The 23,936-nt window shown below is 43.7% G+C and overlaps 1 protein-coding gene across 3 annotated transcripts in view; it reads left to right on the plus strand.

Moving 5' to 3' along the window:
• Window positions 1–9,743, plus strand: part of limk1a (LIM domain kinase 1a) — a 46,568-nt gene extending 36,825 nt beyond the window's left edge. For all 3 annotated transcript variants that reach the window (XM_052035747.1, XM_052035748.1, XM_052035749.1), the window contains 3 exons: window positions 476–531; window positions 1,641–1,798; window positions 5,863–9,743. In XM_052035747.1, the coding sequence (XP_051891707.1) occupies window positions 476–531; window positions 1,641–1,798; window positions 5,863–6,013 (365 nt within the window). In that variant the 3' untranslated portion in view covers window positions 6,014–9,743. The remainder of the gene's footprint in view (window positions 1–475; window positions 532–1,640; window positions 1,799–5,862) is intronic.
• Window positions 9,744–23,936: the final 14,193 nt, after the last annotated feature.

The following is a 23,936-nucleotide window of genomic DNA, read 5'->3' on the forward strand; positions in this document are numbered from 1 at the left end:
ATGCCTCAAATTTAGTTTCTTGTCTGATCTATGATAGAAAGTTGACCATAGCTTCAGGGCTCAAGTTCTATTTAAATACCACAATGTTTCCAATCCAGGAGTGTTGAGCACACTCTCGAACCAACCGTGAACTGCCCTAATCTAACCTGCATTATTGGTTTCAAACCAGCAGTGGAGCATGGGAAGAGCACTAGCCTGTGCAGTCTTGATGCAGGGGTTGCTAACGCCTCTGATTCTTTTCACTGCTCTCCAGCACTGTTGGCACTCACTTTAGCCAGTGAAAGCTGTGCCTTGCTCAGTGCTCCCTCTGCTGGTCAGCCACTGTTCAGTAATGTTTGAAGCACAGTGGAGCTCCCTGGATTATGTGCTGCTAGTCGGGTGCTCTTTATCTGCAGTCTTTTATCTGGTGCTCTTTATTTAACCTGTATTCTCTATTAGAGATCTTCATTGATTTTTTTTTCTTTGTTTTCCTCAGGGAAAAGCTATGATGAGAAAGTTGATATCTTTTCATTTGGGATTGTGCTATGCGAGGTAAGAAAATGAGGAGCTACAGTGTTTCTGATTAAAGACTGGGACGTTGTTCTGTAGTCTTTGAATAGTTCTTTAACTCTGGAGAGGTCTGACCAGAATGTTGCACTGGTTTATTAGTAAGGGGAGCATACAGATTTTAAACAAAAAAAGGAAGCCAAAGCCTTCATTGTGTTATTCCCAGAATTTTGTCCCAGTGTGATTGGGATTATGATCCTAGCCACTAACTGAAGCAGGCTTGATCCCAGGGGCTCGTCCCTTCAACCTTGAGTAGAGGGGGATAGAAGAAAGGGGTAAGGTTTAAGAAAATAAGAGCCAAATGGCACATTGCTTTGCATTGTATCAGTTAAGAAAATGTATTGAAATTTGGATTATTTATATTCTGGTCTTAAAGGGGGAAGAAGGCACCAAGATAAAATTTTAGAACAGCCGGTAGAGCATTATTATAGCACACAAGGAAACAATTTGGCCCATCCAACCTATACTAGCAATGTATTTTGGGGGGAAAAGCCTGTGTTGCTCATGGCTGGTTTTAAATCCATTGATGCTTATTCCATTGGTCATTGTTCCCAGGAACAGCCATGTATCAACCTCAGTAGTATGACACAACTCGAAATAATCTCAAACCCAAACATGAAGGTTTCATCTACATGGAAGACTGAGTGGTGCATGAGCTGTAGGGACCTGTTTGCATCTTCTGCGTTCAGAATGAAGCATTTTGATCATTGTTACAGTTAGGAGTGCACTGTTTGATGGAACAGAGACAGAATGATTACCAGAGATTATTGATTGTTCAGATGGACATAACATAGATGGGATTGAATGCACTCACCACCAACTTGGGCAAACTTGGTCATCGTGTTGATTGATTGTCAGGAAGTGAATTCCTAAATTTGTGATCCATATCCAGAATTATGAGTCTTTCTGCATATTTTGAGGCAGCTGTTTGGTGCTTGGCCTCAGTTTTGGAAGTTTTTGATTCATATACTAATGGAGACCATGAAGTAGCTAGTGAGTTGAAGGCCTCGTGGTTAAAGTATTTTGAACAGGTTTTTGTATGACCAAGCTCTCTGAGGACATTGGCCTCATTTTTAATTTTTTCTCTTTTTAAGCTGATTGGTAGAGTGAATGCAGACCCAGATTACCTGCCCAGGACAACAGACTTTGGTCTGAATGTCCCGGTTTTCTTGGATCGATACTGTCCTAAGGAATGTCCAGCGGCCTTCTTCCCGCTGGCAGTCATGTGCTGTGACCTGGATCCTGAGAAAAGGTAAGTCAGTCATTGAACAAATTTTGACAAGGTTTGGGTTGTGCAGTGATTGAGGTATGAAGTGGAAAGATTTGGGCCAAATTTTGAGATAGTTCAGTTCATTTGGGAAATGGGAATGGAAGGGCTTAAATAAGGTAAAATTGGGTTGGGGAAAATATTGGCTTGTTCTGCACTTGGTCTGGATGTGCTCCTCATTAAGGTATGAGGGTTTAAATGGAGTCCCAATTGGGGAAGTTTTGGGCAGCCTGGTAAGAAGCAAAGATTTGAAATGTCACTGCATATAGTGTAAACGTTCAGATACTTGTGGGATGCCTGGGTCTGCCAGAACTTTGGGCCAAGCAGTAATTAGCCAGATTGTTCACAGAAAACAGACAAATTACAGACATACCTGGGTGATTTTCCACATAATGGGATAGATATCAGTGTTGTAACTATATTGGAACAGCTTGGGTAAAGGTGCCGCTAGTTCTGGAGTGCTGGTCTTTGGCACTACAGCTGGGGCGTTGTGTGCTCCCGTAGCCTTTGCCTTCCCAATATCTTCACTTCAGTTAATTAAATTCACTCTACATGATATCAAGACACTTAGGGCTTTGGAGACAGCAATGAGGTAGATCATCTATTTGCTAAACATGGTTGTGAATGCTTCAGCCTTCCCGAGTAATTGCATGCTGGGCCCTGCCATCATTGAGGGTGGAGATGTCCTCCTACCAATGGCAGTTTAATTGTCCACCACTGCACAGGGCTTAATATGGTAGGACTTCAGAGCTTCGATCTGATCTGTTGTTTGGGAGATTACTTTATCAATTGCATGCTGATTTTTCTGCCCTCTTCATTGAACCAGGCTTGACTCCCTGGCTTGACTGTGATGATAAAATGAGGGATACACCAAGCCGTGAGGTTAAATTGTGGTGCTGTGCACTTATATTGCTGATGGTCCACAACATTTCATAGTGCCTAGTTTTAGCTGTCAGATCTGTTCTGAGACTAACCCATTTAGCAAATTTGTAATGCCGTGCAACATGGAGGGCTTCCCTGTGTGTAAATGGTCACCCTTTGGTTGCTAAAAATTTCCCAGTCTTCTGGCCTACCACAATCTGCACAACATTGCATGGCTTTCAGTTTGATACCATCCTTGGCTTCATCAGTCATAGTGTATTCCTCTTGTGGAGCCTTTCTTCCTCAGCAGAGTGTACCTTTGCTGAGGGTTATGAAGTATCCCCTTAAATGTCTGCCACTGCTGATCTACTGTCCTGTCCTTCAATCTGCTTCATTCTCCACTTTAGCCAGCTCTGTTCTCATACCGTTACAATTGCCATGATGTAAATTTAAGATGCTAGTTTCTTACCCTCAGATTGAATGTAAGATTCCACTGTGCTGTGATCACTCTTTCCTTGGGGATCCTTTGCTATGAGATCATCAATTAATCCAGTCTCATTATACAATACCCAGACTAAAATAGTGCACCTCCTGGTTGGTTGTTTAACATTTGGCTCAAGGAAACTATACTGAATACACTCTATGAACTCATTCTTAAGGCTACTCTTGCTGATTTGATTTGCCCAATCTATATGATGATTAAAATTGCCCATGCTTATTGCAGTACCTTTTTGTACAAGTCCCCATTAATTGTTGATTTGCACTGTCCTACAGTTCAGAGGACCTGTACACACCCACCAGTGATGTCTTACTCTTGCTGTTTCTTATCTCACCCAAAACTGCGCGCGGCCAAAATCTCCCTCACCACTGCAATGACCTTGTCTTTTGGTAACAGCTCTACCCCATCTTTTCCTCTTGTCCTTCTGAAATGCCAAATGCCCCTGAACATTCAGTTCCTGGTTTGGTCACTTGACAGTGATCAGTCATAACTGTTTATTCCTGCTTGTGTCATCAGCTTGCTTATCTTACAAATGCTGCATGCATTTGCGTAAACAGCCATTAACTTTATCTTTTTCCCCTTACTCTGACTTTAGTTGTTGGCACATTGTATGCTTGTACACTCTGTCCCTTCCTGATACTGATTTGTCCCTTTCATTGTCTTCCACTATTCTCTTCCTGTCTCTTTACCCTCCTAAGTGCCCCTTTGCCTGAACCCCCCCATCTTCTGTCTCCAGCTTGGCCTTTCTCCCTTCTGATTCTATCCAGGGGTCCCCCACCCTGTCAGACTAGTTTAAATCCTCCCCAACAACAAAGGATCCCACTCCTGTTGAGGTCCAAAACATCCAGCTTTCAGGTACATCACCTCCCCCAGAAACAATCCCAATTCCTCAAGAATCTGAAGTCCTCCTTCCTACACCCTCTCTCCAGCCACACATTCATCAGCGCTATCCTCTTCTCTCTGTACTTTCTAGCATGTGGCAGTAATCCACTACCTTTATTGGTTTTTAAGCCCCTTTTCCTTGCTCCCTAAACTCCGCCTGCCGGGTCTCGTCCTATTTCCACCTACGTTGCAGCGTCATAGAGGAATAAAGCGTGAAAACGGGGCCCTTTGGCCCAACTCGTCCATGATCAAGGTGTCCACCTAAGTTGGTCCCATTTGCCTCTTTCCCCATGTCATTGATACTGATCTGGACCAGGACCTCTTGGCTGTGTACCCACTTTCTTTGGGATGCTCTGTGACGTACCAGCCCGAAGCTGTTTTTGACCACAGAAACTGTCCCCTTAACTATTGCATCCCCTATCCCTATTGCTTGGTCACCCTTCACTCCTGCCTCCTGTAGAGCTGAGCCACTCGTGGTATCATACCTCTGGCTCTGAGGAGCCATTGGCCTCCTAAGTATCCAAAACGGAGAATTTGTGAAGAAGATGGATGTGGACTCCTGCACTACCTGCCTCCTAATGTGCAGGCAGTTGCCCATTCCCCCGGGTCTGCATTGTGAACCACCTCCCTGAACGTGCTGTCCACAGACAAACAACATTGTCATCGAGTTACACAGCAAAGAAACAAACCCTCCAGCCCAACTCATCCATACGGCCAAAGGTGCCTTCCTGAGCTAGTCCTGTTTGCCTGTACTTAGCCCATATCCTTCTAAAGCTTTCCTATCCATCTCTCTTCTAAACATTGTCATTGTACTTGCCTTTACCACTTCCTCTGGCAGCTTGTTCCATATACCCACCACCCCCTGTGTGGGGAAAATATTTACTTCTCAGGTCCTCTTTAAATCTTTCCCTTCTCACCTTAAACCTATGCCCTCCTAGTTTTAGACTCCCCTACCCTGGGGAGAAAGACATGACCACCCACCTTCTCCTTGCCCCTCATTTTATAAGCCCCTCAGGGCAGTGCTTTGGTTGATGATGCAGTATTTGGTAAAGGGACAACAGACCATTTGCTTTATTATTTACCATTCCTGGTAATTGTTGATATGACAGTAATGACGATGACCAAATATAGCAATAATCCCAAGCCTGAAAATTGGGCTAGAAGGCATTATGTAGAAAGTTTGAGATGCTGTAGTATAGCAGAATATTATTGGGAGTATGGTTGGTCTTGTTATTTCTGGTTTCCTAATAAACTAAACTCGGTGATTCTGTTCATTCAGATTTGCATATTAACCACTGAAGTTTTAAGTGAATTTCTTATAGTGTAGTCATCTATAGTATGGGCATAGAATGCCAAGAGGTAGAGTGGTTGAATTACTGACTTGTATAATGGTACATGTGATACTTCAGAACATATTTTGCCTTCTCAACCTTGTCAGACTTTAGTCGTCAAGCCCAATGAATCTGGGGGATAATCTAGATTTCCAATTCCACTGGTTTGGGTCTTCCCTTTAACCTTGTTTGCAATGGATTGAACCTTGGAGCAACATTATTTGAGGTGATTACTTTCATCTGCTGAAATGAGCAAGTCTCCAGCTCCCAGGCATGCAAAAAGAACTGGCAACTTTACCAATAAATGCAACTGAAGAGACTTGCAATTGCTGTAATGAGTTGAGTTGAATTCAGTTGGAAGAAAGGTTTGAGAGTTGTTGATCAATATCAAACCATACATCTGTGCTGTAACAGTTGAACTGTATTTTCTTGAGCCTGTCCACATTAGTTTTGAAGCCCATGTTTGTCTTTCACAGGCCATCCTTTATGAAGTTGGGGCAGTGGCTTTTAGCCCTGAAGCTGCATGTGGAGATGCACCTCCCGCTCACCTCTGACCTGGAACAGATCGATCAATCCTTCTTCCAGAATCATTCGAGGAGCAAGGAGAAGCTTCTGCAACCCATGTGAGAGGGCTGTACTGAGCAGGAAGCTGAATCATCACAGTGTAATCCACCAGCATGCTGATGTTCAGCTGACCAACTTCACTTAACCACACATTTCACCTGCATGCAGGGTACAACCAACCCTGCTGGTGCACAGCTGCTGTTTAATAATCCTGCAGGGTGACCCTTCAGCTTTTAACATTTCACGGGACAGCAAAACTCAACCATCCACATTCAGCTGGACGTAGAAAGTGTACAGTAAATAAGACCGGTGTAATTGGCTGTTTCCACAGGAGCATTCCTGGAGCTTTGGTGTGCAAGCCAGATATTCAACTCTTTGAATGCATTCTGCAGTTAGTGTTGGTATAGAGTTGCTGCTCAAATGCTGAATATAGAAAGATGTGCTTTGGAGTATGAGTAAAAAGCATTTTAGCACTAGTACTCAACTCCTAGCAAGCATGGATTTGCAGTAGAAAAGTGCCCCAAACTTGGCAGTCTTGTTAATAAGAGGGGCCACAGGATGGTTGGCATGAGAACTGTAAAGTTGCCATGCTGTATGTTACTGTTTGGATTGGGCAGTGTAAGATGTTATCCTGCACATGGTGTGCCTGAACTGGGAGCATAGTGTGAAAGCATTCCATTCCAAGCACTACCATCCCTCATCTTGACAAACTTAGAAACCAGCATTAGGCATCCCATAGAGTGACAATTTGGAAGCAATTAATGGGGAACCACAGCAATTATGTACTATGATTTAGAAAAGTTGTTTAATTGAATGGTTTGAAGATTATAGTGAAAAATTGTAACTTGCCACACAACATTTGGTGAAGAGCTGCTACTTAAGATTCAAGGTCTTTAATGAATCAAGTGGTCAGTTACTTAAAGGAGTTGTCTGAATGGAAGTTCCAAAACAATAACCACCTCAAATTTGGGAGCTCTGAGGTTTATTATCTGTGAGTCACTTGCATTGTGCCTGCAAACTTGATTGAGATTGAGCCCCTCCAGACCTAACCCTTCTAGTTTCTTCAACCTTCTTTACTTCCCCTGTTTCTACACAGTCTCATCAATCTGTCTTTGACCTCCTGTTCTCATTGACGTAACCCACTGTTTTAAAATCCACAGCCCCTTATTTTTCAGTCTATTTTATACATTCCTATTTGAAACTGGATTTATTTACATTTTTGTTTACATTTTGGTTTTTGGATGCCTGTAGGTCTCATTCTTCTGCTTCTCAGCATGCATGTTTCACCATTTTATTGGTATTAATCTTACTCCTATTATTAATCCATTCTGCTTCGAATCTGTTTCAGCTCTATGATGAGCAACAGCCATTTTTATTATCCAACCACACATTACAGGATGTCCAACATTTCTGGGGGAAATGAAGTCTAGCAAGGTTCAAACCTGGATTCTGGTGTGGAGAGCCTCTGGCAGAGCAATAGAAGTCCTCAAACGTTTTCTATTGTTAATGGTCCTGATTCTAGAAACCGTGGCTGCCAGGCATCACCTTTCACACTTGCACGCATGCATTCTGATTAAAATTCCCAAAAGCTGTTTTTTTTGTGTTTTGTTCTTCGGCCTGAATGTTTCTGGTTCTGTAATTTTCATAATTCTTGCTCTTTAAACATCTATTCAGGATTGTGCATTAATTCTCCTTTTCTACCTCAGATTAACATCTACATTGTGCTTGGTCTGATTTTTGTTTCTTAAACTTTCAAGTTCTCTACCCCCTCCCCATGTTCATACTGTTTACTAATCACAGTACTTGTTTTGAACTGGTGGACAAAGACAAGTTAAGATCAAGTACTTGTCATAAACAAGAAGCTGCATTTTAAGAACTGGGTGTTGCATCGCTCACCTCAAACCTTGGCTGTAACCCACCTGGAGTGAAAAAGTTAAATCTCTCTGACCAAGTACATTTGCCAACACAGTCCTGCAGTACACAACTGCTGCAATTGAAAATTCTTGCCCTCAGTGGCTGGAGATTGAGATTGGGTCAAATCACAAAGTGAAAAACTATTTGGGGAGCTTTACACTAACCCATGTTGTATTAGACCTGATAATTGGTAGCTTTAAAAGGAAAGTTGCTTTCCAAACATTAATCTGTGATTACTGTACATTCCCAGTTATCTGAGATGCAGTCCAATGAAGCTTTGACTTTGATTCTTCAGGTGAAATAGTTAACAGGAACAAATCCTTGAAGCATTGCTTATCAATAACCAAAATCGGGAGACTCTTCCAGGACACCCAAGAAAAAAAAATACACACGGCTCTTTGCACCTCATAACTCTTAAATATTGGACCATAATTTGATTGTGAGAATATTAATTATAAAATGTTCATATCCTGTCTCTGCAACCAAACAGTAGTGAACACGAATAAGACTTCCAGTAAAACCTACATATAGGGATGTTTTACAAACACAAGGCAGATAAATCCATAGATGTCTCTTCGTGCTAAGCTGCTGACAGGTGTGAACTTTATTAGTTAATGCGATAAGATTGTGGGCATGAAGTCTATGTAGAATTACTGATGAGATGGTCTCCATTCCAGGGAGAGAAAATGTGCATCTCTGCCAACCACTTCTTTGCTGATAAACCAGTCTGACCAACCAGTTTATTGATGGTCTGTCAGCTGAGAATTGGAAAATTAGGATTGGGGATTCCAACAAATTGTTCTTAGTCAAAAAAAATTGTTTCAAAGTTACCAAGGATTTATGACGTGGTGACACTATGTTAATCCTGCAGGAACATCATTATATACATAAAGGATTTTGCATTAAATGCTATCCACTGTTTTAAAAACTTTAACACCTTTAAATATTCCACTTTCAAATTATCCAAAAATAGTACTGATTATGGAGCAGCTCTGTCTTAGACAGGATGTTACATATGGTACAGTAGATTACCAGTATATCGCAGAGCCCAGATTGGAGTCCTGGTCCTGTGCTGAATCGGCACCAGGACATTATAATTGGCTTCTGTGTTCCTTTAGGAATGGTGAGTGACTTGATTAATCTTTTGTATTCCTAATGTGTCCATCTGGTAGTCCATGCTTCAAATTGCTTTATGTGTGGACTGTGGTTGGTTGGAACAGGATTAAACTCTTGATTGCATTGCCACCCATGGTTAATTAGTCCCTTGACATTCATTGTCTCAATTCCTCCATAAAGAACACAGCTTGGGCTGTTGGCAGATGTTGATCCACCCCCCAGCATTTTGGTGCCTTCAGTGGTCAAGGGAGAAACCTCTATGAAAATGCAGCAATGTTATTTGCCATAATGATGCTGTCAATTTTGTACTGAAACTTTACACTATTGTAGAGGGCCATGCCCAGACAAAAGGAATATGTTATTTGTAGAGTAAAAAGATAAATGATATTCATTTTAAGTGTGTCAGTCTTAACCAGGTGAAACCCTTAATCTTGCCATCAGAATGTTTGAGACCAGGTGAACACCACTGTAAAACCTGCAATGTAAGCCTCATCACACTAAGTTGTTCTGTGCCTTGTTTAGCCAGAGCTGCCAAGGACCAGTGATTGGCTTGTTGTTCATGAACTTAAAACCTGCATTTCCTAAAATATGTTAATTTATTGTTTCTGTGAATTCAGTTTTTGTTCATTTGTTTACTTCTCATGTTTATGTTGTGAAATTCAAGCTGTGAACATGGTGCACTTTAAACACAGGAGGCTGACTTTGACAGCAAGTCTGTAACGTATTATAACGGGGAAATGGAATAAAACCAGCTTCATCTCGAGCAAAATTTCTGTTGCTTTTTTTGCACAATCTAATCAGTGTATCTGTAGTCAAGAGTAGGGCTACTAAATAGCCATCATCCCTGCACTGAAGTGACTCTTGCTAGAAACTCTGAAATATTCAACAATGATTGGCTGATTTGTAGATAACATGGTCCAGTGGCCCATGAGTGAAGAACAACAGGAATCTTCTGAGAAAGGGCAGAGAAATCACTGCCCTTCGGTCTCATGTCTGTGACAAGCCAATATTGAGTCAGGGCTAAAGGGAAGAAAATCTCCTTTGACAACTTAATGAAGGGTCAGATGAGACCTGCTGTCTTAGATCAGTGTTGGGTTCACGTTGGCCTCTGCCCAAAAGTTCTCGAATTGCAACACAAGATGCTGGAGGAACTCAGTGTGTCAGGCAGTATCTATAGAGGGAAATGAATAATCAGTGCTTCAGGTCAAGACCCTTCATCTGGACTGAAAGCTAGAGGGGAGACGGCCTGTGTATGTGTGGAGGGAAGGCACGGAGCAAGAGCTGGCGGGTGATAGGTGGATCCAGGTGGGTGTGTGATTGAGAGAGTGGGAATAGTGCCGGAAGCTGGGATGTGATGGGTGGAGGTGACAAAGGGCTGAAAATGATGGAATCTGATTAGGGGAGGAAGGTGGGGAGGGCAGATGGGAGTAGTGGGGAGGGGAAACCAATGGGTGGGAGGAGAGTGGGTGATAGGTGGAAAATGTGGAGGAAGAGAGAGTCAGGGTGATGGGGACAGGGTAGATCAGGAAGAGAGAGAAAGGACTGGGAGTGGCTTACCAAAGGCTTCAATGTTCATGCTGCCAGGTTATAGACTAACTTTTAAATAGCAGCCTTGTGAGAATGCCACAGGACAGGGTATTCTTTTTTGGGCAGAACAAATTCAGCAGGATGAACAGTGCTTTGTCTTAATTGTTGTGTATCAGAGCCGGGCAATTGACACTGAGATGGAACACACTCCATTGTATCAATTTCCTGGCTTTACGTTTAGCTTGCCTAGAAGAATTCATCCTGAGAACTCAGTGTGGAAGGGTCCAGACAAAACCACCTATAGTGCAGACACTGGAAAGGCACAAAGTCTGTCAGCTTCAACTGTTGCAAACTGAACTCTTGGTGGAACAGTGGAGTGTGCAAAATAAAGGCATTGGTTTTGTGATCCGTAAGAAACTTAGTTATTGGCCTGAAACGAATTTGCCTTTTGCTGGCAATCCAAGAGAACTGTGTGTGTGGCCCTCCTTCCAGGTAGCGTGCTGGATCCTTCAGCACAGAAGGACAGAGTTGATTGGACAGCAGATATGGGTGCAACTAACTTATAATGAGTCTGGGGTGCTTCCTGTCATTCTGAGCTGAGTGGGAAGAGCTGGCATATGTAGTACAGCCCAGGCCATTTGGATGGGGTTGCCATACTGAACAATGTGAGCTGTCAAAAGCCCATCAGCGCAGTCCAACAATGGAGCCTCAAAATCTGCCACTAAAGCATAAATCTCTGCTTCCACTTCATGGCTGTGAGGCTCTAGTTAATTGGAACCATGTAGTCACACAAGATTAGTGCAGCATTGGATTAACACAGAAGGCCAGCTCCAGTGTGGGCAGGGTCAAAAATGATCTAGCCTAATGTCTAATGAGGAATTAAAGTCCTTGTATAAACAACCATAAGGGTAACGTGGGGTGATAAAACTGGAAGGAGAGCCTATAAGCATAAGAGGGTAGTAACGAAGTTGTGGAGCAATGATTGTGGCATAAATAGTTGATACATGTTTGAAGCACATAGCTGGAAAACAATTTAAAATAAATGCTGGCAGTGAGAAGAATGTTAGAGTGGAACAAGTGAGGAATGGAAATTTGATGGGGTTAAGTGGGAGTAAACCTATGAAAAGTAAAAATAGGATGGAAGGGGAGGGATCAATGAAAATGGGGTGAAATGTATGAGAAGAAAGATATTAGAATGAAAGATAAAATCCTTCAGTACAAATGTACCCAGGTTTCCAAAAAACTCCCAGTTCCTCCATCACCATTAAATCCTTCATACAACCCTACCTGCACTTTCAATGATTCAAATATGACATCACTTATTGACTGACAAGGATTCCATTCCACTACAGTTGACAAGGTCCTCAACCATTGTCTGTACCACTTCCCTCACTTGTGCTCTGAGATGTTGTGAGAAAAGGTTCTCTCAGGTCTTAAAGGCAGAGGGCTTCAGACACAAGTCTTTGTACTTTAAAAAGGAGAATTTTATTTACAAAGACAAACGCGGGGACAGAATAGATGGGAACGGATGCACACTCTCAAGCAGGAGATTGCGAATGTGAAGGGAATCGCAACAGGGGTGAGGTACACACAGACACACAATAACTGGTTACAAATGATCAAGGAATAAACAATACAATGTTTGAACACCCTGATTCTGGACAAACATTGGCTCTTTGGTCTCGGGAGTCCTTAACTAACTGCCCTGAAGTAGTGCACAGCTTACTTCAACATCCTCAGAAAGAGAGAGAACCAAACATGCAGTACTTTTATATTGCTGGAGGGCTGGGTGGTCCAGCAAGGACAAAGGTGTTTAAACAGACCAATGGTTAGGTGTGCCCAGGAACAAAGGTGCTCACAAGGACCAATCCAGGTGGTCCAGCAAGGACAAAGGTGTTTACCTAATGGGTGGGGCAGAGCCAGACCTTGATTGACAGTGGTGTCGCTTTCGGCCATGTGCTCAATGGTGTCAATCCAGCCAGAGGGGTCAGTGTTGTCACAGACACATGACAGCCATGACCTTTCACGCTACAGATGTCCTCCTTTCTCCCAGAACAAGAGTAGGGTTCCCCTCAGCCTTAACCTCCATCCATTAGTCTCCATGTTCAACACATTATCCTTTGCCATTTGTGACATCTACTTGATATCAATGCCACACCTGTTCTTTCAGCATTTGAACATTTCTTCTGGAACACCCCGGTTCTTCATTGCACCAATGCCTCCTCGCTTTACCACGCCACCTTCTGGTGCTATTGAGGAGATGCAACATCTGCTCTTTTACTTCCTTCCCCATCACCAGGGTCCAAACACTTGTTTGCAAGTGAAACAGTGATTTACTCACATTTCTTACAATTTAATGTAATCATTGCACATGATGTGATCTCTTCTAAATTGCTGAGCTTAAATGCAGATTGGGTGATTGCTTTGTGAACCATCTCTGTACAATCTGCATTTGTGTCACTGAGCTTTTGGTTGCCTCTACTTAATTCTCCTTCCTACTCTACTTCTGATCTCCATATTCTCAGCCTCCTACACTGTTCAATGAAGCCTTAGATCAGATGAAGAACACCACCTTGTCTTTCAACTAGCCACATTACAGTCTCTGGACTCAACAATCAGACTGAGAATTTTAGATGGTGATTCTTTTCCTCTACTTGACTGATCTGTTGTCTCTTGTGCCATTCTTGCCTTGTTTTTAAATTATTTCTGCAGCTAAAAAGTCTCCTTTATCTATTTCTAAACTGAAGAATATCTTTAACAATCATTTATCCATTTAAATGTTTCATGTCTCCTACAGTCCATCCAATCAAAGACTGGGCCTATACTTTTTTCAAGCTTAGAATAGTGAGAGAAGATCTCAATGAGATACAAAATTCTTAAGGGACTTTACGTGATAAATGCAGAGACGCTGTTTCCTCTGGCTAGGGAACCTGAGAGCATGGTCTCAAAATAGGGAGTCAATCATTCAGGACTAGGATGAGAAGAAATTTTTGGAATTTTCTGCCTGAGAGGGTTATGGATGTTCAGCTACTGAGTGCATTCAAGACAGAAACTGGTAGATTTGGTTATTAATGGAATCAAGGGATATGGAGTTAGTGCAGGAAAGTGGTGAGGAGGTAAAATATAAGCTATAATTTTACCAAGTGCTGGAGAAGACACAAGGAGCCAATTGGCCTATTTCTAACATTCTCTTATTCCTTTCTCTACATCTTAAAACTTTACTTATCTATAGTTTTTCCTGGTTCTGATGAAACCTCATTGACCTGAAACATTAAATCCCTTTCTCTCCAAAGATGCCAAGGATTTATAATATTTTCTGTTTTTACCTCACTAAATTAGTAAGAAGATAATTGGCATATGTGACAAAATACAAAAGAACCACACTACCTAGGTTTAATTCCAGCCCACAATTTGAAACCAGCCTGTTTTGGTTCTTATTACAATATAATAGAAACAATCAGACTTTCTCTTCAATTTGGAAGTCAATAAAGCCCACACAGTCTCTTTGTTCAGTTTTAAGAGTTTTCTTCCTCTGAAAGGAGTTTCTTTCATCTCCGTGACACAGCTTCAGCTAGTCATTATTTTCAGGTATGACTTGTGAGTTGTTCTTCTTTAATTCCCTATAATAAACATTGGTCACCCACTTAAAGTGTTCCAGTATATTTTTCTGCTCCAGTAGACCTGTCCTGATTGATTTATCCATCGACCCTTCATTCTCATATATGTGGAAGACTGAAGAACAATAAAGGAAAAATTCATAAAGTATAATTCAACAGGTACAGCACTGAAGAATATTTTCAGAATCTAACTCATCGTTCATCTCTCCTATCCTGAGGTTGCTGACTCTTCCTGAAGTGCAAAGCCTCCAGTGATGCTGATCACCAAGACTCCAGAACTACACTGAGAGTGTCAGCTGCCTGATAAAACCTAATCACACCATTTCACAATAAATAGAAACTCTTAGAGATTCTACTTCTTAGTCAGTCCATCTGAATCAAAGATGACTTGGTTCCACTCCAGTTCTATGGGTTCTGAGGTGACTTGTGAGTGGGGACCCTGTAAATTTTGTCATAGATTGGAAGGAAGTCCTTGGTGGGTGACAAGGGTGTTAGTGCCTTCCTATTGTTTACACTGGGCTTCCGTATGCTCCCACATAGAAGCCCAGTGTAAACAGCACAGCGTAAACAGATTAAGGAGGTTCTCAGTACCACCACAATTGCTCCCTGTCCACCTTGAGGATTCCCAGGGGTTGGAGGGTTTGTTGCACGATTTCACGGAGATCTTAAGAACATCCTTGAATTTTTTCTCTGCTCTCTTATCACAAGAGAGCTTGGAATAAACTATTTGTTTCTGGAGCTGGTGTTAGACTCATGAACAAAATGGCCTGCCCAAAGGAGCTGACTGAATGTAATTAGGGTCTTAACACCGGGGACATTGAACCAAGAGGCAAATGATGATGTTTGGTTTTCCTTCCAGTGAATTTAGAGAATTTGCAGAGATAGTATTGGTGGTACCTCTCCAGTGCTTTGAGGTACTTGCTGTTTGTGATTCATATCAGAAGCAAAGAGGAGAACAAAAATCATTGCTGTGCCACAGACCATTAGTTTTTGCTGAGTTTAGGGTCTTGATCTTCAAGCATCCTTTTCTTCAGATGGCCAAAGGCTGTACTGGTGCAGTGAAGCTGATGGTGACTTTGATCAGGTGCTATTTGCTTGAACACTTACACATATCAAACTATATTATAAAAAAATCAGATTGAAGACATTTTTTAAATAAAATTAAACTGAATTTGGCAGTTCTGTGCTGCACCAATATCCATTTGAGTACAAATAAAAATTCTCTTTGCCTTCATGGAACTTGGATCACAATGGACTTACCACAGCAGTTGAAACTTTCATCTAGTCATACTTTGCTTATGACCTGCAGCACTGAAGCTTTGAAAGGAGAGACCAATCATTTCACCAATTACAGCGCTCCTTTGCAAATTATGAGGTGCTGCACACATTATTTATATGGAGGTGCAATCAAATACCTTGAGTATTAGACTTCTAAGTACAACTCTGATCGCCTTCGATTGTAACCCAATATATCCAAGAAGACATATAAGTGGTACACTGAATCTCTATCTTACTGTAGGATTACCAAGCCGTTTTCTCAATTGATCCAACACAGGCATTCAGCACGTTGAGCTTCTGCCCTGCACTGGTTGACCTTTCCTCACTACTGCTGGATATCACACTCTCTGCCATCTGAATTATACCACCAGTTTTGCACTATGTGCTTCTAGTAGTGCCTTCTGCAAGGGAGAGTGGGACAGTGGTGCAGCAGGTAGTGCTGTTGCCTCATAGCTTCAGTTACCCGGTTTTTATCCTGACCTCTAGAGCTGCCTGTGTGGAGTTTGCACATCCTCCCTACGTTGGTTTCTCCTGGGTGCTCCAGTTCCCTACAGACGTGCCATTTGGTAAGTTAATTAACTGGTAAACTGGCCCTAGTGTGGGTGGATCGTTGGTGGGGGAGTCAAGGTGGAGTTGATGGGCATGTGAGAGAGAATAGAGTGCAATTATGGCTGGAGTGGGATTGTCGAGACTGCTCTGACAGCTGGCATAGATTTGATGGACAAAACCTTTGATGTCACAAAGAGAATATGAAAACAAATATGATTCTCACAACCAGAATCAAGCATTTCCCCATCACCTAGAAACTGAATACAAAGCACTATTTCTTTAAGTGCTAAGCAACCCAAATTTAGTTTCACTCCCCTCCTCCAGCTCCCCGTGCGTCTGCTGTTCCTATGGCTCCATTTCTTCGTGTTCTAGTGCTAGGGAGAGACTGGCTTCTCCTCATACCCTGCAAGGCAAAACAGAAAACAGTTGCACATATAAACTGCAGCCAAAACTCCTTCACGGTGATGCAATAGAACACACGCAACAAAGACATCTACTCTGATGTCTGCAATTCAGAGGGCATGTAGCGGTCACAATGAGCATAGCTGGTAGACTTCACATTGATTCTACTCATGAGTGAATTACACTGTGGTCCCTCTACCCACATAAAGAAGGGTCCTTCAGCAAGATTCTGTCCTCCATCCAGCCCTTTCCTGTGCAGTGACACCCCACCTCCCCTTCTCTTCCTCTTCATGTTGGCTGAAATGGAGGCTGATTAAGGACACTGACGAAACCATTTCATTGTCAGTTTAACTAACCTGTGTATGTGGGATGGAGTGGGGTGGGGTGGGGTGGGGAGGAGGTGCGATATCAAATGTGGGATTATAGGAGGAGATGGGATGTGTGAAGACTGTGGGTGGAGTAATTGTACGTTTGTGTGTGGTGATGCTCTCTTTCAATAAATCTAGGGGCACTCACTCTCTTTCCCCAACCCCCTCTCTCCCTCTCCCCATTTGCTGCCTCCTTTCCCCGCCTTTCCCCATCCCTCCCCTTCCCTCCAAACTCTCTCTCCCTTCCATGACAGTCAATATGTCTTGGTGTTGTCTGGCTGCTATGGGGGTGAGTGCGCCTTTAAGAGGTGCTGCCTCTCTCCTGTTGGTGTGCTGCAAAGTGTGGGCAGGTGGCCTGGAGTGAGTGGAGCTGTGGAGAACGGTTGAGGTTGGGTTTTAAGAGTGCAAACCGACCTAATCCCCGTTCCCAATACCTTTATGACAAATGTTACGATTTTATTTTTGCGGGGAGACCCGACTTGGCGCTAGGACTCAGTGCAACAACCCTGCCCACCACAAGAAAAACTAGCTGAAATCCAAAGCCCAGCCCAGAGTCTCTCAAGTTGTGACATGTCAGCCACTGCCTGACCTACACATCTGCAGGTCGCAGTGAAGTATCAGTTCATGAAGTGTAAATTATTTAAACGTGTGGCGGGGTATTCATTTCCAGCCATTGTTCCCGCTGGGTCGCCACAGGTGAAATTTAGGCGTCAGTGCCTCGCAGGGTGAGCGAGCCCAGCTGCCTGAGCCACATTGTGGCGTGTGCGGGAGGCGCCGTGCCCTTTGTGATGGGGGCCGGCTGTGAGTGAGAAAGGTGCCCCGGCATCAAGTAGGGGGCTTAACACGAGGCTGAGGAAGCGGGGGGAGAGAAAGCAAAGGAAGGGAGAGGAGCCAGCCGCCTGTCAGCAGGTCCGGGACTACAGGAGGGTGCAGAGCACACGGGGAAGATGACGGACGAGGTGCTGCAGAAGGCGTTGCTGAGTATGGGTAAGTCCCCGCACACTTGCACACTCGCTGACGTCCAGCCCACTGTCACAGCTCTCACCTCTCTTCTCTTTCTCTCCCTTTGCCGATTCCACCTCCGATCTCCTGGATGTTGGGAACCGCTGCCGCCTGATCGCTGTGCTGGGATGGCCCAGACTGGGAGGTAAGTCCAGCTCCTAAATCAATGTCTTTACAGGGCCAACACCCAGCTCCCTGACGGGGGCACTACATGTAATGTCCGGGATCCTTCGTAAATCCGAACCCTGGATATTATTGCAGTGTTGCATATGTTGGCTCTTAAATATTTGTTTGCATTTAGCAGAGAAAAATGGTCTAAATAGGGCAGCTTTAATCTTTTCCCATCGGGAGACTGGCTTTACGTCAGTGCCATTGGACGGTGTGGACCTGTTTACCACTTTCCCCATGTCTTCCCTCTTTGCAAGTTCGCATTGCCATTTCTACAGCCCTGTGCGTGTGCATTTTAGTTACGAGACGTACTTCAAAGCACAGTAGTGATCATCAGCAATGTGAAATTGTACACCGCAACATCCCACAAACAACAGCAGTGAGATTATTGCAGAATAATCTGGCCCGAATGAATGTTTCCAGACTAGTGGATGTTAAATCCTCCCCCCGCCACCTCCTCTCCCATTGATACCCCAACACTTTTTTAGATATTACACCATGACATAACAAATTTTTGAGAGAACCTGGTAAATTTAAGGAGAGTGCAGGATACCTGGCCCCTATGAGTTGAAAAGGAATGCGGCAAACATCACCTGGAGCCAGGTGCTGAACCATCAGGATTTCCAAACGGTCAGATAACAGATTGTTGGGAGTTTTATGCCTTTGGCGGTGTAGATAAAGGAATGAATATTTCTCCAGACATCTGGCAACCTCCCTGTCCTATTTTTCAGGTGAGCTGCAGAATCTTGAACAGACAGACGGGTATGGCTGGAGTCTCGTCAGAAAGATTTTGGGGCTTATATTTTATTAAAGAGATGGCCAATTTGGGGTGGTAATCTACAATGCAAATCTAACTCAAGACAGCATTGCGTAGATGTTGTCATCACAGAAACGGGACCTTTGGCCCTCTGGGTCTGCACTGACAATTTAGCAACCAGTTACACTAGTCACATTTTATCCTCCCCACATTCCAATCAACTCCCCCTAGATTCTGCCACTCACCTACACAGGGGTGACTTACAATAGCAAATTAACCTACAATCCCCGTGTCTCAGGGATGTGGGAGGAAACTGGAGCACCCCCCCCCCCCAGAGAAAACCCAGACAGTCACAGGGACCAACTCCACACAGGCAGCACCAGAGATCAGGATTGACCCCAGGTCACTGGCAGTGTGAGGCAGCAGTCCCGCCAGCTGTGCCATGCCAGTCTTTTGCTGTGCACCAGGAATGGCCAGTCTAAGGTGCTGGAGGAGTGACTGGCACTGGCTGCTGGAGATTGCACAGAATTTTAATGGATAGTTCTTCCCCAGTGCCTCTTTCAAGAGTCAATATCTGATCGGGAATCCAGGTTGTCTTGAATGATTTCATGTGCTACTTAAAGGGGAACACCAATTAAAGAGATGAACTCCATTTGACCATGGCTGCTAGAGCAATAAAAAAGACCCCTTGAAACACATTATGCTGGAAGACATTCCCTACATTTTAATAAAATTTGCCATTATAATAATTATATTCCCACAATCTCTTTACAAATGGCTCAATTTCAAACTAAAATTCTCAAGCAGTGGTTGAGCTGAATGAAATAGCATAGAGCTGCCTATTAGTGTTTCTGAAAAGATTGGAAAGTGAGTTTTCTGGTGTATTTTTCCATGTTATTTTTCAGTGCTTTTGTTCTGCTACTCTGTTGAAATAAATCTCTGAGAATGGGTCCTCTGTAATTTTTAGTGGCAAAATAAATTGAATGTATTGAGATCATTGAATTAAAACTATGAGGGGTGATAAATGACAAATAATGTGAAATGCGCATTGGAATTGCACTGTATGAGTATGTGCACTGGTTTCAGCTGACATAACTTGCATCAAAAATTAGTGTTCCTGTTCAATTATCATGATTTATTTGCAACAGAGGCAGAAGCAACTGGTGCAACGTGCCGCTGGAAATATAAAATAAAGACAAAATGCTAGAAACGCTCAGCAGGTCAGACAGCTGAATGGAAAAGGAAACAATTAACGTTTCAGGTTGAAAACCCTTCATCCAAACTGGGAAAAGGAGAGAAAAACGGTGAAAGCATACATCCCTTGTTTGTCCTTCCCTCACCATCGCTCCGTCCTTGTACCCTTCTTGTTATAAGTACTCTTGGACATAAACCTGGACAAGCAGTTGAGCCATTTTAGACCCATGGAGAAGAAACTCCATCATACAATCCAATACTCACATCCATCACCTTTGATGCTGGTGCTCTGCTTATATAGAAGGTAGTTTAGATGCAGGATCTACACATGGTGGGCCAATGGGCATGAGTGGCTTGTCGCCAGCAAGGAGTAGGAGTAGCTTGTATGTCAGGTCCCCACAGTCACACATTGGTCCAGAGGACTTCTTGCATACAAGGTTTGATGGAAAACCCTGCAGAGGAAGGTGAGGGATTTGGTAACAAGATGCATTGGCAGGGATGGCAACCTGTATGAAATGTCAAGGAGAGTCCAGCTCATGCTTCCACATGGATCTGCACAGAGAATGGAGTGCATCCATTTCAAATGTGATGCCCTGCTCCCATTCAACAATTGTAGGTCCAACCACCAGGCAGCATCTGATGGTCAAGGATTAGGTTTTATTTGCAACAGAGGCAGAAGCAACTGGTGCAACGTGCCGCTGGAAATATAAAATAAAAACAAAATGTTGGAAACGCTCAGCAGGTCAGACAGCTGAATGGAAAAGGAAACAATTAACGTTTCAGGTTGAAAACCCTTCATCCAAACTGCAAAAGGGAGAAAAAAAGTTAGTCTCAAAGGGAACCTCTCCGATAGGGTGTGGTCAGTGTTTCTGAGGTTAATAAACTGGTTATGGAGCCTTCTTTTTGACTGATTAATGAGAGAGAGGGAAAAAACAAAGGAAATGTAAAAGCTGTGAAATGCAGGTCAGAGTTGTTGCTATAACATGAAACCAGAAGGATAATGCCGGAAATACCCAGGAGATCAGGCAGTGTCTACGGGGAGAGAAAAACTGAATTACTGTTACAAATGGATAACCTTACACCAGAACCGACTAGTTCATATACAGACAAGTTCTCTGAGGCAAACATGCCAACTCCATACAGACAGCACCTGAGGTCAGGATCCAAACTGGATCAATGGAGACGTGAGGCAGCAGCAGTACCTTCGCTGTCTGTTGGGCTTTGTTGAAACAGTGAAGCAGGCCATGGATGGATTAGATCAGTGGGAGTGGTATGGAGAATTAAGTTGACGGGCAAATGGAAGCTCAGAATTACACCTGCAAACTGAAAGGGGGTTCTCTGTAAAGTGGTCACCCATTCTGTGTTTGGTTTCTCCAATGCAGAATAGACCACAATGTGACCTCTCCCATCCATCCCTCCCCCACAATCTCTGCAATTTAAAACCAACTTGTTTTCTCTCTCTCCCTTTTCTCGTGGAGCATCTTCAACCTGAAACGTTAACTGTTTCTCTTTCCACAGATGCTCCCTGATCTGCTGAGTATTGTCATCATTTTCTGTTTTTATTTAAGATCACAATATTGCCATAATGCCTCCAGATGTCACCACTGAAAGGGACTTTGTGGGTGTCATGGATTCCAACCATCTATCCAATGGATTACCGAAAGACTGAGAGCGATTCAGTGGGCACAAGCCAGTTCTTCTTCTCAGGAGGAGGTTGGGTGGGTGGAGAGTTGGGCTATGTTGAGCCCTGGATTCTCAGGATACGCCTGCCTTTCACTTTCACTCTGCCTAGACCCTGACTCTGAACATCGTGGGCTTGGTTCCACAATCCAGGCTAGCAAACTGCAGTCCAGTATGGAAGGCCCAAACATAAGGAACAAAAGCAGGATTACTGTGGGAATGGGGCATGCAGTAAGACCAAGATGATGGAGAATTTCTTCTTGCCAAGGGTTTTGAATCTTTGCAACTCCTTGCTCCAGAAAGCAGTGGAGACTGAATTCTCAAATAACTCCAGGGATGGGGAGTTGCAGTATGCTGGGAGATTGAGTCAATTGGACCTGTATTCACTTGAGTTTGAAAGAGTGAGAGAAGTTGTTATTGAAACGTGGAAGATTCTTGCAGGATTAGAATCAGGGAGGGCAATTTGCCACGCAGGCCTAACTGGAGCCATCTTTCATGATCTCGGAGTGGGGGAGGACCATCCATTTGTGACCCAAGTGGGGAGGGTTCTCTTCGTAAAGGGGATGATGAATCTTTGAAGTTCTCTGTCCCTCGGGGCTGTGGAGGCTCAGCTGTTGAGTTCATTTAAGACCCACTTGCATAGATTTCTGAACACTGAGGGAGTCATTGGATATGGGGGTACCGCAGGAATGTGGTGCTGAGGAGGATGCTTGTGATCCCATCACTACCACTCTGCCCACGGCCTTTCTGTTGCCTGTCAGCCAGGCAACCAGTGGCTGCTCAGTGGATGAGATGGTGCAATCCAAATTTGGGTCATATTGGCCCAGGGCTGATCGCAGTCAATTGTTCCACCTCTCTGCAGCCTTCTTCACTGTAAGCCACCCACTTAGTTGAAGCCAGGGCTGCACAGACAGAGGTGTGAAGGGCATACAGAAGGGAAATTAATGTGGGTATGGTTTTGGCCTTGACTGGATGTGGACATATGATTAGAATGTTGATTTGTTTGTTTTTTGCACTCAGGAATTGTAATGAAGCTAATGCTGAGAGAGAGATGAGATAGGACTGTGATACAATGGGGACTTTTGCTTTTTTTTATCAATTCATGGAATGTGAACAAGCCAGGCAGCTCAGCATTGAATTGTTCATAACAGCTCTGGAAAGTGCACCATCTTGCCATGAGCAAAGGCACTGATCAAGAGGCAATATAGGGTTGCATTTGCTGTCATCCCTACAGCTAGCAGACCGTTCATGCCCGGCTGAGTCAGCACCACTTCCCACACTACCTCAGCAGTCCTAGTCAACTGCTGGTCTTTGAATTGCTTGAGAACCACGACATCTTCAGAGACCCCTAGGGGTGGAGTTGTTTTGGTGAAGGTTCTTCCACAATGCTGTTGGGTGGCAAGTGCCAATCTGGTGCAATCCAGTGACAAGGGAAAAGTGCAAGAGTACTTCCAGGTAATGATGCTGTGTGCCTTTTGACTTAAACTTGCAGGTGCTGCTGGACTCATGCAATTGCTTCCCTTTTCCTAGTGGGAAGTGACGAAGGGCTTTGTAGGTTTTGTTGTAGCTTCAGCGAGTTGAGCTGAACACTTTGCAGATGGTGTGCAGTGTTGTCAAGGTGTGCATGTTCAGAGTGCCTGATGGGGATGTCAGTCAAGTAGACAGCATTGTCCTGCATGATAGAACGTAGAACAGCACAACACAGTACGGGGCCCTTCAGCCCACGATATTGTGCCGAACTATATGAATACCTCTTCCATGATCAATTAACCCTTCCCTCCTGCACAGCCCATAACCCTCAATTTTTCATACCTCCATGTGCCTATCTAAGAGCCTTTTAAATGTCCCTATTGTATCAGCCTCTACCACCACCAAAGAAAATTGACTGAGACTGCAGGTGCTGGAATCTGGACCAACAAACAAAATGCTGGCGGAACTCAGCAGGTCAGGCAGCATCTGTGGAGGGAAATGGACAGTCAACGTTTCAGGACAAGACCCTATATCTGGACTGATGTTGAGATATTTTCACTAGTGGGAGAATCTCAAACAAGGGGACAGAGTTGCAAGATAACAAGATTTGCCACATGAATGATGGAAAAATGGAAGGCTATCTGGGAGGGAAGGGTTAGGTAGATATCAGAGCAGGATAAAATGTCGGCACAACACTGTAGGCTGAAGGGCCTGTACTGTGCTGTAATATTCTATGTTCACTCCTGGCAGTGCGTTCCAGGCACCCACCACACTCCATGTAAAGAACCTACTTCTGACATCTCCCCCGAACATTCCTCCACTGACCTTAAACAGATGTTCTCTGGTATTTGCTGTCACTACCCTGGGGAAAAGGTACTAGCTGTCCACTCTATCTATGCCCCTCATTATCTTATACACCTTATCAAGTCACCTCTCCTGCGTCG

Source organism: Pristis pectinata, chromosome 21 (genome assembly GCF_009764475.1).
Source record: "Pristis pectinata isolate sPriPec2 chromosome 21, sPriPec2.1.pri, whole genome shotgun sequence".
Lineage (NCBI taxonomy): Eukaryota > Metazoa > Chordata > Chondrichthyes > Rhinopristiformes > Pristidae > Pristis > Pristis pectinata.